The 15,480-nt window shown below is 29.3% G+C and overlaps 1 protein-coding gene across 2 annotated transcripts; it reads right to left on the reverse strand.

Annotated features, from left to right (window-relative positions):
* Window positions 1–3,898: 3,898 nt before the first annotated feature.
* On the reverse strand, window positions 3,899–15,097 carry LOC117915984 (secoisolariciresinol dehydrogenase-like). 2 transcript variants are annotated; one of them, XM_034831769.1, is made up of 4 exons: window positions 15,022–15,097; window positions 14,527–14,912; window positions 14,217–14,404; window positions 3,899–4,211 (listed from the first exon to the last, which is right to left on the reverse strand). In XM_034831769.1, exons 1-4 carry the CDS (start codon window positions 15,057–15,059, stop codon window positions 4,020–4,022), a joined length of 804 nt encoding a protein of 267 aa, XP_034687660.1. In that variant the 5' UTR covers window positions 15,060–15,097; the 3' UTR covers window positions 3,899–4,019. The 2 variants fall into 2 exon arrangements, with proteins under 2 accessions (XP_034687660.1, XP_034687659.1); XM_034831768.1 differs by lacking the exon at window positions 3,899–4,211 and having other exon boundaries at window positions 13,915–14,404.
* Between the last annotated feature and the right edge of the window lie 383 nt (window positions 15,098–15,480).

The raw sequence follows: 15,480 nt of genomic DNA on the forward strand, positions 1-15,480 counted from the left end.
GTGCACAAACTTATGAGAAGAAATCAAGCATCATTTTTATATGCGAAGTTTTATTCGATAAAGGAAAATAGAGAAATCGTGGTATCCAATACCATCGCATTGTATCAAATTGGCCATTTTGAAACTAAAGGCTGAAGTGAGGATAATTTTTGAGTTTGATTGGTATCAAATTTGAAGAAACGAGTATCGAATTGTTATGACTACTATACTAAACAATAGTCAAATTTGTTTTTAGTTACTTAAATTTTACTAGGATTAGTTAGCTGAGTTGGCAAGTTATGATTAAGTGCTAGCTATCTTTAAATAACTTGTTAGAGATGGTTTAGATATCATAATTGTTAATTAAATTGTTTTTTTTAGAGAGTATATTAGATTTTCTCTCCAAAACCATTTTCTATGAAATTTTCTTGGCATCCAACCATGATTTTCTTACTTGACGATTTTGGAATGGAAGGCTACATTCATTCGATATCTTGAAGATCAACTTTATACAACTAAGGGTAAGGAATGAGTGCATTCCTCTATGATGAACCCTACCATTAGCTTTTAAGATCTAAGATTTTTTTTCATCTATTGTTGAATTCTTTTGTTGTTTGTTGTAGATTTCACATATATGATTCTTAGTGAATACATTGGATGCTCTTATTATGATTGATCAATTGTTTTTTCGTAGATCATATATGTCTAAATCTAAGAGTAATCTAGGGATGAATTAGAGTTTAATTGAATGAAAATCAATATTTTTTTTTATTTAAAAAAAAGAGATCTAATGCAAAAAAAACAAACAATCCTACTCTACTTTGTCCAAAATTGTATATTGTTTGATATTTCTAAATATTGATCTTTATCTTTTTGTAAAATTTCATCAATTACTTAGTTTTCTAACTGATTTTCTTCAAACTTTTATCCAAATCTAAAAAATCCATTTTACAAATAGTAATTCTAGTCCTAAATACAATTAATTGATAGAGGAATGTTGATTTGCATGGTAATCCCTAAGGAGACAATCCAATAGCTATGCTAGCTGTTAAATCTTTTTATTTGAAAAGAAAATGATTTTCGATTTGAGATATATTGGTACCAATGATAAAATTATAGCTAATGCTATAAATACAAGCTCTTTGGTTCATGTTAGACCAAAATTCATTAAACTAGAAAATGACAAACCACACATTAGATGTGTTGTGGACATTTTACATCTTATTTTAGATGTTTCCTTAGTATAAACGATATTGAGAAATTTGTAAACTCTATTGTATTGAGCGTTATTATTTAATCTGTATTTTATCATTAACTGAATGAAAATCAATATTTTGTTTTAAAAACAAAGAGATCTAATGCATAAAAACAAGCAATCCTACTCTACTTTGTCCAAAACTGTATATTGTTTGATATTTCTATATATTGATCTTTATCTTTATGTAAAATTTCATCAATTACTTAGTTTTTAAACATATTTTCTTCAAACTTTTATCCAAATCTAAAAAAATCATTTTACAAATAATAATTCTAGTCCTAAATACAATTAATTGACAGAGGAATTTTGATTTGCATGGTAATCCCTAAGGAGACAATCCAATTGCTATGCTAGCTCTTAAATCTTTTTTATTTGAAAAGAAAATGATTTTCGATTTGAGATATATTGGTACCAATGATAAAATTATGGAATGATAAAATTATGGCTAATCTTATAAATACAAGCTCTTTGATTCATGTTAGACCAAAATTCATTAAACTAGAAAATGGCAAACCACACATTAGATGTGTTGTGGATATTGTACATCTTATTTTAGATGTTTCCTTAGCATAAACGTTTTTGAGAGATTTGTAAACTCTATTGTATTGAGCGTTATTAATTAATCTATATTTTATCATTAATTGAATGAAAATCAATAATTTTTTTAAAAAAAACAAAGAGATCTAATGCAGAAAAACAAGCAATCCTACTCTACTTCGTCCAAAATTGTATATTGTTTGATATTTCTAAATATTGATCTTTATCTTTATGTAAAATTTCATCAATTACTTAGTTTTTAAACTGATTTTCTTCAAACTTTTATCCAAATCTAAAAAGATCATTTTACAAATAGTAATTCTAGTCCTAAATACAATTAATTGACAGAGGAATGTTGATTTGCATGGTAATCCCTAAGGAGACAATCCAATTGCTATGCTAGCTATTAAATCTTTTTTATTTGAAAAGAAAATGATTTTCGATTTGAGATATATTGGTACCAATGATAGAATTCTGGCTAATCTTATAAATACAAGCTCTTTGATTCATGTTAGACCAAAATTCATTAAACTAGAAAATGACAAACCACACATTAGATGTGTTATGGACATTGTACATCTTATTTTAGATGTTTTCTTAGCATAAACGAAATTGTGAGATTTGTAAACTCTATTGTATTGAGCGTTATTAATTAATCTATATTTTATCATTAATTGAATGAAAATCAATAATTTTTTTTTTAAAAGAAAGTGATCTAATGTAGAAAAACAAGCAATCCTACTCTACTTCGTCCAAAATTGTATATTGTTTGATATTTCTAAATATTGATCTTTATCTTTATGTAAAATTTCATCAATTACTTAGTTTTTAAACATATTTTCTTCAAACTTTTATCCAAATCTAAAAAAATCATTTTACAAATAGTAATTCTAGTCCTAAATACAATTAATTGATAGAGGAAGGTTGATTTGCAAGGTAATCCCTAAGGAGACAATCCAATTGCTATGCTAGCTCTTAAATCTTTTTTATTTGAAAAGAAAATGATTTTCGATTTGAGATATATTGGTACCAATGACAAAATTCTGGCTAATCTTATAAATACAAGCTCTTTGATTCATGTTAGACCAAAATTCATTAAACTAGAAAATGACAAACCACATATTAGATGTGTTGTGGACATTGTACATCTTATTTTAGATGTTTCCTTAGCATAAATGATATTGTGAGATTTGTAAACTCTATTGTATTGAGCGTTATTAATTAATCTGTATTTTATCATTAAAATTGCTATGGGGGGAGATTAGTACTGCATTAGGTTGCTTAGTTTAAGTTGACAATTTTATTTCATTCATCATGACTTAGGAATTTTTATATTTGTTGTCTTACACTCCATTGAAACTAGGGATGGTAGAGGTAATTATAGAAGGGTCCAGGAAAAGCTAATAATTCTAACAGGTGGCATAATTTCGACTTTAGGGTATTTTCAATTGAGCATAAGATTTTTAATTTTTAAAATAAAAATTTGATCTAGTGCTTGAGTGCTCGAACTTGGCACTTAAGAACTAGGAGCGCTTAATTGTTGCAGTTGAGAACAACATAAGCACTCTAAAAACGTGCTTGAGTATTCAAAGCAAAACTTTTTAGAATTTAAATATTGCGATTTTTTTTTCCATTTTTTGAAATCCATTTCTGAAACTTTAGAATTTTGTTTCACTATGGTTTTGTTCCTATAAATATTATTCTTGAATTTCTTTTTTACTTTGATCTGATTTTTTTTTTTAAAAAAAAAAAAAAAAACTTGTTGGCATTTCTCAAATCTTGATACTCTCAAAGAGTTCGTAATTTTTTCTCTTCAGTTCATTAGAAAGTTATGCATCCCCTCAAGGCATTGAGGTGTCCATTGAGATCACATGTATTGTTATATTGTAGACGAGAAGATAAACATAGATACTTAGGTGTAAGACTTAGGGATGACATAAAATAGGTGAAATTAATATATATATACTTCTCTTTCAATAGTAGGTTTACGACTCTACAATCTTTAGACTATGTGGTTTTTATATCCACAAAGTCTTTAGGAAATTTGATTTTTTTTTCTATGCAAATTGGTGTGTGATTGTGCCTTTGAATTTCTCTACATCATCTCTATTTCTTCCAAAGAGATTAAAAAATAAAAACTTGGACTAGAAGGAAAAGAACTACCTATTCACACCAAGGTAGTTTCATATAACAAATACAAACTACTGTGAACCAAATCATGGATTAAAAACCATAGATCATTTCCTCAAAATATACCGAAAGATGGATTTACTATGGTAAAACCTCCGTCTACTAAAAGATTATGCCCACTCACATACTTGGATTCATCACCGGCCAAGTAGAGAGCAGCCTCAGCCACATCTTCTGCGTTAAGAACCTTTCCTTTAAGGTTGGAATATACACCGGATACTCCATCATCATCCAATTTGAATAAGTCCTTGCATACCTTCTAGCAGCAGCTGAGATTAGAGGAATGCTTGCCATAGATAAATGCGTGTTTGGGTGCCTGAGATGAGGATAAAGCTGACTGCATGCAAATTGCTATATGATGACATTAATTTATAATGTCCTGTCTTGACTGTACACCTAGAAAAAGATTCATATTATCTAAACACGTTGGCACATGACTGATATCAGGACTGCCCACCTTAGATAAAGATTCATATTACCTAAACACGTGGGCATGGACATAATTGATATCATGGCTGCCCACCTTAGAAAAAGATTCATATTATCTAAACACGTTGGCACATGACTGATATCAGGACTGCCCACCTTAGATAAAGATTCATATTACCTAAACACGTGGGCATGCACATAATTGATATCATGGCTGCCCACCTTAGAAAAAGATTCATATTACCTAAATACGCGGGTACATAAATTTATTGTACGATGTTTTCTTACTTTAGACAAGGTTCATGCTTGAGTGTCCTATCCGGATTTCTTTTAGGCAAATATTATTTTAAAAGATTTTATTAACAAAGGATGGTTTAAAAAACTAAATACCAAAATATGTTATTTTCGTGCATTATATTCTTTCTCACTTTTTTTTTTCTTACATTCAAATCTTCTTGTGAAAAGATAATTCTCAGTTTTTAAGTTAAATTTATTTTTTCAAAATATGACTTTTTCTTTACAAAAATTCATTTTTTTCAAAAGACAAATTCACTCATTCTTTTCAAATGATGAGTTGGACATAAAATCTATATGAAGGGATACCATTCTAACCTAATTAGAATCATGAATCAAATTTAATTTTAAAAAAAATGCATGAAAACATATTCAATGCTTTTTTTTTTTTCTTTTGGCTACCTTTGTTTTAAAAAAGAAAAAAAAAATAAAGAAAATGGTTTTATCATGTTTGATAAAAGAAAATAAAAAATAATTAAAAGTAGTTAGTAATTTATATATTTTGAATTATTTAATCTTTATATAATAACATAAATAAATAAAATAAATTTTAAAAACTAGATAAAAATAATTTATTAATTTTAAATCTATTTTTGATTTTAATATATTTTTTATTTCTTTCTATTATTATTATTATTTTGTATTCTTCCTTTAATTTTTCAGGAATACAATGTGCAGAAAAACCGTTCTAGTGGTGTGAACTCAAAAAGTCAATTTAGAGGGAAATATTCTAACCTAGGGGCCATTGGTATATCGACCTCCATACCAAAGGCGAAAGCTGAAGGAGTTTTAAGTAGTTAGATTTTAAGAATATATTTTTTTTTAAAAAAATAGTTTTTTAAAAATAATAAAATTTTTAAATATTTATTAAAAAAAAATAAGATAAAAAAGTTTGTCAAATATTATGATAGAAAATACTCAAAATAGTTTTAAAGAGTATATTGATATCTTCATATTTTATATCTTTCTCATAAATTATGTAATTTTTATAGACTGAATGTTAATTTTTAGACTAATTTGATCCAAAACACAAATATCCTTGTTTTTTAAGGAGACGTTTGTCCCTTGTTTTATCAGGAGACGTGCACGCTTCTATTTCCTTTATGCATGTTCAATGCTCAACTTCTGTCTACTGAGTACAGTAATCAGTAATATGCCCACACGTTTTCTCAATGTAAGTGCCAAATTCTAACCCGAATTCATGGATATATTGGTCAACATTCCACAGCCTTCTTAAGGGCCTATATAAGGCTAAGCTCTACAGCCAAGAAATATGCCCACTTGTCAAAAGCTTTGCCCTAAAAATTTAAAAGAAAAGGAAAAGAACAGTGCGGATGATCAGTCTCATTTATAGATTCTAAGTATTATTAGTGGGGTTCCAACCACCATAACTTCCTACAAGCTATGGCTTTGTTTTAAAATTGTGAACACAATTCACAAAATCAAATATTAATTACAAAGTTTGAGAAATTAAGTAATGTTTTCAACTTGTGAATATAATGAACAAAATCAAATATTATAATGTTTAAGCTGCCATTCGCAGATTGCAGGCATCATCATCAATGGGGGTTCCAAGCCTCCAACCACCATAACTTAATTCTTGCAAGTTATGGCATTGTTTTAAAAGTGTGAACACAATGCACAAAATCACATATCACAAAGTTTCAGTAATTAGGCAGTGTTCTAAAATTTTAAACACGAGGCATAAAATTAAATATTACAAGGTTTGAGAAATTACAGATTCAAGATTTCCCATGGATCTTCCTAATTAGTTTAATCCAAGAAAATAACTCTTGTCTTGTTTTTACGATAAACTCCTTTTTATAAAACACGATTTCATTTTTTTTTTCCAAAATTATGAATTTATTTATTTTTTATATTAATTAAATTTCTCCTTTGAAAATATGAATTTATTTTGTAAATTAATTAAGCTCTTTTTAAAAGAAATGTGTGTCACATGAAAGTTCTAGTTTTATTACATGAAAAATCCTCTTTTGAAAAAATAATTTTTATGTTTATACTAAATTTATCTTTTTCAAAATTAAGGTTTTTCTTTTTTTAATTTTTTTTTACATTAAGGTCATATTTTTTAAAGATTAGTTCAACTTTTTAACATTAAATTTATTTTTTTCTAAAGATAAGTATATATGCTATTTATGGTGTATTTATGTTTTCAAAAAATGAGTTTTGAAAATGACTAACATATTTGAGGTGTCAGTGTCAAAATCTATCAAGTAAAGTGAGTTTTGAAGGAAGAATACGTGGCAATATTATCTTTAGGGTTTTTTTTTTTTTTTTTACCTTATATAATATCTTTTCTTTTTCCATTTTTGGGGAAATGGGAGGCTTATTATTTTAAAAATTATTATTAAAATAGATTCCTCAAAAAATAAATATAAAAATGTAACACTTTTAGCCACAAGGACTCTAGTTTCTTTTATTTATTCTTCTATTTTTATATTAAACTCATATTTTGAAAAGACATTTCATTTTTTATAAGAAAAGTTTTTAAGTTGAATTTATTTTTTTTCACAGTTATGATTTTTTTTTTTTTGTGTACATTAAACTTATTTGTTCAAAAAATGAGTTTATTTTTTAAATTAAATTCTTATAATTGTTATAAATAAAGTAATAAATATCACTACATTTATTATATTAAATATTAATTAATATTATTTATAACTTTCATTAATATTCATTAATGGAAATATTAATAGAAGCTATTAAGAAAGCTTATAAAAAGGTTTCCCACCCCTTGTGTAATATGTATCTCGAGAAAAGAATTCTTCTTTCATTCTCTCATCTCTCTCACTTCTCTTCCCCGATTCCTTCTTCCCATTATATATTATTATCAAAATAATATATAATTGTATTTACTTTTATTTGCGTGACATTTATCCTCGTTTTACAATATGTTATCAACATGAATTGCTCTAAAGGTAATTATCTATCTTAAAACTTGAAGTTGTTTATATAGAATAAACTTTTACATATTTATATTACTATTGATTTTATTAATTTAATTTGTGTTATATATTATTAAAAGTTATAAGCAAATTATTTGGTTTTGATTCTAATAAATTGTTTTATCATATATCTGAAGTTATTTGATAATGTCGAATCTCACAAAAGTTGTATATATAGAATAAACTTTTACATATTTATATTACTATTGACTTTATATTGTTTTATCATATATCTGAAGTTATTTGATAATGTCAAATCTCACAAAACTCGAATTTGTGACACTTGACATTTCGGGAAAGAACCATCTATCTTCGATCCGTGATGTTGAAATACATCTTACTGCAATGAATCTTAGAGTTACGATCAAAAAAGAAAATCAAGCATCACTACAGGATCACTAAAAAGCGTTGATTTTCCTTCGCCATCATCACCATGAAGGTTCAAAAAATGAATATCTTACGGTAAAAGACTCTTTTACTCTATGGAGTAATTTGAAGGAAAGATATGACCACCAGAAAACTATAATTCTCCCAAAAGCTCGATATGATTGGATGTACTTGAGATTGCAAGATTTTAAAATTGTTAGTGAATATAACTCCACATTGTTCAAAATTAGCTTTCAATATTTAACGTTGTGTGGAGAAAAAAAATCACAAAAGAAAACATGTTTGAAATTTTTTTTTACTACATTTCAATCCTTTAATGTGCTCTTACAACAACAATATCAAGAGCATAGATTTACAAAATACTTTGAATTAATATCATGTCTTCTTGTTGCTAAACAAAATAATGAGCTTTTGATGAGAAATCACCAGTCTCATCCAATTGGATCTGAACCATTCCTTAAAGTGAATACAATATCGTCCCAAACTCGTGGACGAGGATGAGGACGAGGACATGGTCGTGGTTGTGGAAGGAATCCCCGATACCATGTTTCTTATGGTAATAATTCCTCAAATTCTCATAAAATAAAAGTCTCATTGCACCACTAGAAGTGAAGTAATATTGAGACAAAACAAGAAAATGGGAAGTGTATACAAGATAAATCTCCCAAAAATCGTAAGAATAATTGTTATAGATGTGGTATAAAAGGGCGTTGGTCGCGTACCTATTGTATACACAAACATTTGGTCGACATTTACCAAGCATCAATAAAGGCAAAAGGAAAAGAAATAGAAATGAACTTTATCATTGGTGATGGATAGGACCTAAGTTACTATGACATTGATTTCTTTAGAGGTCTTAGTGAAAAAATTGACCATTTAATAAATGATGAGAATGCTAACATTGATTGATATTACTTTTATATATCAAATAATATATTATTATGTCTTATATTTACATCTAATTTTCTTTTGTTATTTACATGATATTTTTTTTAAAAAAATATTAGTTATATCTAAAATTCATGTGTTATTGGTCTCAAGATGAATGATGATGATGTATGTCTGGCAGACTGTGCAACCATGCACACAATTCTTCAAGATAAAATATATTTCCTCAAATTAACATTAATAAAATCTAATATAAGTACCATATCTGGTACTACAAACTTAGTTGAATGCTCTAAAAGAGCAAACATAATGCTACCAAATGGAAATAGATTCTATATAAATAATACTTTATATTCTAGCAAATCCAGAAGAAATTTGCTCAGTTTTAAAGATATCTGTTGAAATGCATATCATATTGAAACTATGAATGAAGATAATGTAAAATATCTTTATGTTACTTCTATTATATTTGGCCAGAAGTTTATAATGGAGAAAATCTTGACTTTCTCCTCTGGGTTGTATCATACAACTATGAAGCCTATCGAATCATATGTTTTTGTGAACCAGAAGTTTAATGACCCAAAAGTTTTAATCCTTTGGAATGACAAGCTAGGTCACCCAGGGTTTCCAATGATGCGTCGAATAATCGAACACTCACATGGGCATCCACTAAAAAACCAAAAGATTCTTTTGCACAATCAGTACTCATGTGTTGCCTGCTCACAAGGTAAATTGATAGTCATGCCATCTTTTACTAAAGTCATATATGTGTCACCAGTCTTTTTAGAAAGAATACATGGGGACATATGTGGGCTTATCCATTCACCATGTGGGCCATTTCGTTATTTTATAATCTTAATAGATGTTTCTACTAGGTGGTCACATGTTTGTCTCATTTATACACGTAATGTTGCCTTTGCCATACTCCTTGCACAAATGATCATATTATGAGCACAATTTCCAGATTATCCAATTAAGACAATAAGTCTTGATAATGCTGGCGAATTTACTTCTCAAATGTTCATTGACTATTGTGTAGGAATAAATATTGAGCATCCTGTTGCTCATACCCATACCCAAAATGGTTTAGCAAAATCCTTTGTCAAACATCTCCAATTAATAGCTCGGCCATCATTAATGAAAAACAAATTACCTACTTCTACATGAGGACATGCTATTATTATGCATGCTGCAACTTTAGTCCATATTTGACCTACAACTTACCATGAATACTCCCCTTTACAACTTGTGCTTAGAAAACAACCAAATATCTCTCACTTACGGATCTTTGGTTGTGCAGTATGGGTACCAATTGCGCCTGCACAATGCACTAAAATGGGTCCCCAATGAAGAATTGGGATTTATGTAGGTTTTGATTCTCCATCTATCATAAGATATCTTTAACCTTTGACAGACGATGTTTTTACAGTCTGCTTTGTAGATTATCATTTTAATGTGAATTTTTTCCTGCTGTTAGGGGGATAACAATCGATTTCTAAAGAATGATGAGAAATTACTTTGAATGCATCTACTATATTCCATTTTGATCCTCATACAAATCAATGTGAACTAGAAGTTCAAAGGATCATTCATTTGCAAAATCTTGCAAATCAATTACCAGATGCATTCATTGATACAAAGAAAGTGACAAAGTCACATATCCCGACTACAAATACTCCAGCACGGATTGATGTCCCTATAGGATAATTAACAAATGAATCTAAGATACGCCTAAAGCATGGTAGAGCTTTCGGCTCAAATGATGTTACTCCCCAGAAGAGCATAACACAAGAAAAACTTGACACTCTAGAAGAGGCCATCAAAATGACTAATTAGTCTAAAATTGATAAATCTATAGCCCCAAAAGAGATACAAATAATGCAGAAAGCCCTTGAAAAGGCACATATTTAACCAAAAACCCCTGAAGAGATATAGTTACCTAAAAAATTATGAGATCTCAATAAGTTATGTACACATGGGAGAAAAATGAAATCGAATTAGGAGGTGGTGCACTACAGTTTCTATTAGATTGCCAAAATCTATGAACCAACTATGGACAACTTATCTACTTACAAGGAACTCATTATTTTTATCATTTGTGCAACTCCTAATAAACCTAAGTAATGTAAAATATAAGAGATATGAGTTGAATGCCCAAATCAATGTCAATACATTAAAAGGATAACAAAGGGACAATCAAGTTTGAATTGATTACATCATGTCATACTTTTAGGGGCTCAATCTCAATAGTTATAAATTATATCAACCATGATATGGGAGTTTGTTTAGCCTTACAAGGGGTGTCTTTTAGCCTTGCAATTCCATATGACACAACAAGGACGTTGCGTGAGCATGGGAGGGAGATAATGCAATATTTTACATTGAATATGGGAAAAAGTTCCTTAAGGTATATATATTTGGGTTTCTCTTAACCTGGTAGACATATTATGAAGTTGTGAGGGTCCTTCGGGCCAAAAACAAACAATATTTACATAATTAGAAGTAGGTTATGTTAAAAGGATAATTAACTCTCTATAGTGCGATATTGAGTCAACTTTATAATTAGATTATGAGGGAAGTAATATTTTCTTATGGATCCCAATAGTCCTCACTCAAGATTATGTTTCTTGATGGCACATTATTTAAGGGGATATTTGGGTTTTTTATTCATATGTGTGCACAAGGATGTTATAGTAAATAAGTAAGGTTGTACAAGAGCTTATGAATGTATTTTTCGATTGACCTGATTAATTAATTGGAACTCAATAAGGTATCACACACCAAATCAATTCCTAGTGATGGAAGATTATGTTATCGAATGCTATCAAATCTCATTTTGATTAGTGCACAAACTTATGAGAAGAGATCAAGCATCATTTTGATATGTGAAGTTCTATTCGGTAAAGGAAAATAGAAAATCGTGGTATCCAATACCATTACATTGTATCAAATTGGCCATTTTGAAACTAAGGGCTGAAGTGAGGATAATTTTCTAGTTCGATTGAGATCAAATTTGAAGAAAGGAGTATCGAATTGTTATGACTACTATAATAAACAATAGTTAGAGTTGTTTTTAGTTACTTAAATTTTACTAGGATTAGTTAGCTGAGTTGGCAAGTTATGATTAAGTGCTAGCTATCTTTAAATAACTTGTTAGAGATGGTTTAGATATCGTAATTGTTTGTTTTATAGAGTAGATTAGATTTTCTCTCCAAAACCATTTTCTATGAAATTTTCTTGGCATCCAACCATGATTTTCTTACTTGAAGATTTTGGAATGAAAAGCTAAATTCATTCGATATCTTGAAGATCAACTCTATACAACTAAGGGTAAGGAATGAGTGCATTCCTCAACGATGAACCCTACCATTATCTTTTTAGATCTGAGATTTTTTTCATCTTTTGTTGAATTCTTTTGTTGTTTGTTGTAGATTTCAACTATATGATTCTTAGAAAATACGTTGGATGCTCTTATTATGATTGATCAATTGTTTTTTCGTAGATCATATATGTCTAAATCTAAGAGTAATCTAGGAATGAATTAGAGATTAATTGAATGATAAATCATTTAAAAAAAAAAAAAAAGAAATCTAATGCATAAAAACAAGCAATCCTACTCTACTTTGTCCAAAACTGCATATTGTTTGATTTTTCTAAATATTGATCTTTATCTTTATGTAAAATTTCATCAATTGCTTAGTTTTTAAATTGATTTTCTTCAAACTTTTATCCAAATCTTAAAAATTCATTTTACAAATAGTAATTCTAGTCTTAAATACAATTAACTAACAAAGGAATGTTGATTTTCATGGTAATCCTTAAGGAGACAATCCAATTGCTATGCTAGCTGTTAAATCTTTTTTATTTGAAAAGAAAATGATTTTCGATTTGAGATATATTGGTATCAATGGTAAAATTATGGCTAATCTTATAAATACAATCTCTTTGATTCATTTTAGACCAAAATTCATTAAACTAGAAAATGACAAACTACACATTAGATGTGTTGTGGACATTGTACATCTAATTTTAGATGTTTTCTTAGCATAAATGATATCGAGAGATTTGTAAACTCTATTGGATAGTGTTGAGGGTTATTAATTAACCTGTATTTTATCATTAAAATTGTCATGAGGGAGATTATTACTGCATTAGGTTGCTTAGTTTAAATTGGCAATTTTATTTCATTCATCATGACTTAGGAATTTTTATATTTGTTATGTCTTACACTCCGTTGAAACTAGGGATGGTAGAGGTAATTATAGAAGGTCAAGGAAAATCTAATAATTCTAACAGGTGGCATAATTTCAATTTTAGGGTATTTTCAATTGAGCGTAAGATTTTTAATTTTTAATTTTTAAAATGAAAATTTGATCTAGTGCTTGAGTGCTTGAACCTGGCGCTTAAGAACTAGGAGCACTTAATCATTATAGTTGAGTACAACTTAAGCGCTTTAAAAAAGTGCTCGAGTATTCCCAAAACTTTTTAGAATTTAAATATTGCAATTTTTTATTTTTTTTGCCATTTTACCAAATCCATTTCTAAAACTTTAGGATTTTGTTTCACTATGGTTTCGTCCCTAGAAATATTATGCTTGAAAAATCTTTTTATTTTGATGTTTAAAAAAAAAAAATTGTTAATTAGCATTTCTCAAATCTTGATACCCTCAAAGAGTTTGTAATTTTTTCTCTTCCGTTCAAGAGAGAGTTATGCATCCCTTAAGGCATTGAGGTCTCCATTAAGATCACATGTAGTGTTATATTGTAAACGCGAAGACAAACATAGCTAGATACTTAGGTGTAAGATTTAGGGATGACATAAAATAGGTGAAATCTACGTACTTCTCTTTCAATAGTAGGTTTACGCTCTACGTAAGTGGATTTTACATCCACAAAGTCCTTAGGAAATTTGATTTTCTTCTATGCAAATTGGTGTGTGATCGTGCGTTTGAATTTCTCTACTTCATCTCTAATTCTTTCAAAGAGATTAAAAAATAAAAACTTGGACTTAAAGGAAAAGAACTACCTAGGTAGTTTGATATAACAAATTCAAACTACTGTGAACAAAATCATGGATTAAAAACCTTAAATCATTTCCTCAAAATATATGAAAGATGGATTTACTACGGTAAAACCTCCGTCTACTAAAAGATTATGCCCACTCACATACTTGGATTCATCACCGGCCAAGTAGAGAGCAGCCTCAGCCACATCTTCTGCGTTAAGAACCTTTCCTTTAAGGTTGGAATATACACCGGCTGCTCCATCATCATCCAATTTGAAGAAGTCCTTTGCTAGTGGAGTGGCAACCAGATATGGCGACACACAGTTCACACGAATGCCATATTTTCCGAGCTCCACCGCTGCATTCCTTGCAAGTCCCACCACTGCATGCTTCGAACTAGTGTAAGCATGAGATGCACCCCCTCCAACAGTAGAACAAACGCTGGCAGTAGTAATTATGCTGCCATTACCAGCTGAAAAATATAAAGGAAAAGTGGTAAGCTCAAGAAGAATAAAAGGCAAAGTGATCATTACCAAGAAAAGAAAAATCCTAATTCCAGTCAAATTAAACAAAAATCATTCTCCGATATTGTACCTGGAATCATCACCCGAGCCGCATGTTTGGTTCCCAAGAAGGCACCTACTACATTCACATTCAGGATTCTCTCAAATTCAGTTTTGTCGTTATCAAGGATGTGGGGTTTCGCCTCTCCAGCTATGCCTGCATTGTTGAACATAATGTCGAGTTTTCCATGCGTAGCAACAGCAAGGTTGACGGCATTTTCAACCTCCTTTTCGTTGGTCACGTCGCAGTGGACGAAGGAGGCAGAGGTAGGACTTAAATCTTTGCAAACAGAGAGGCCTAAGTTGTCTTGGATATCAGCGATCACAACCTTAGCCCCATGTCTAGAGAAGAGTCTTGCAGTACTTTCCCCGATCCCACTAGCGCCACCGGTAATTAGTGCCACCTTACCTTGTAGCCTATATGTGTATATTAATTTGAACGGAAGAGAGAGAACCAGAATCAAGACATTTGTAAAAGAATAATATTTGACATTTGTAAGAGAAGTAATAAAACCATTAAGCATACCTTCTAGCAGCAGCTGAGATTTGAGGAATACTTGCCATAGATAAATGCTTGCTTGGATGCCTGAGATGAGGATAAAGCTGCCTGCATGCAAATTGCTATATGATGACATTAATTTATAATGTCCTGTCATGACTGTCCACCTAGAAAATTCATATTACCTAAACATGTGGGCACATTACTAACATCCAAGATATATCCGTTAATCAATATTTTCAGATATTTGATCGATTTTTTTATTTTTTATTTTTCTGTTTCAATCGATATTTCTGGATATTTTATCGGTATTTCACTTGATTTTTCGATTTTTTTACTAAATAAATAAATTATAATTATTTTATTTTTATACTTGATTTAATTTATTACCAAAAATATAAAAACATAATTTTTTATAGGTCTTTTTTATATAATCTATATATTTATTAAATATAATAAAAATAAATATTAAAATATTATACGTAT

Source organism: Vitis riparia, chromosome 6 (assembly GCF_004353265.1).
Source record: "Vitis riparia cultivar Riparia Gloire de Montpellier isolate 1030 chromosome 6, EGFV_Vit.rip_1.0, whole genome shotgun sequence".
NCBI lineage: Eukaryota > Viridiplantae > Streptophyta > Magnoliopsida > Vitales > Vitaceae > Vitis > Vitis riparia.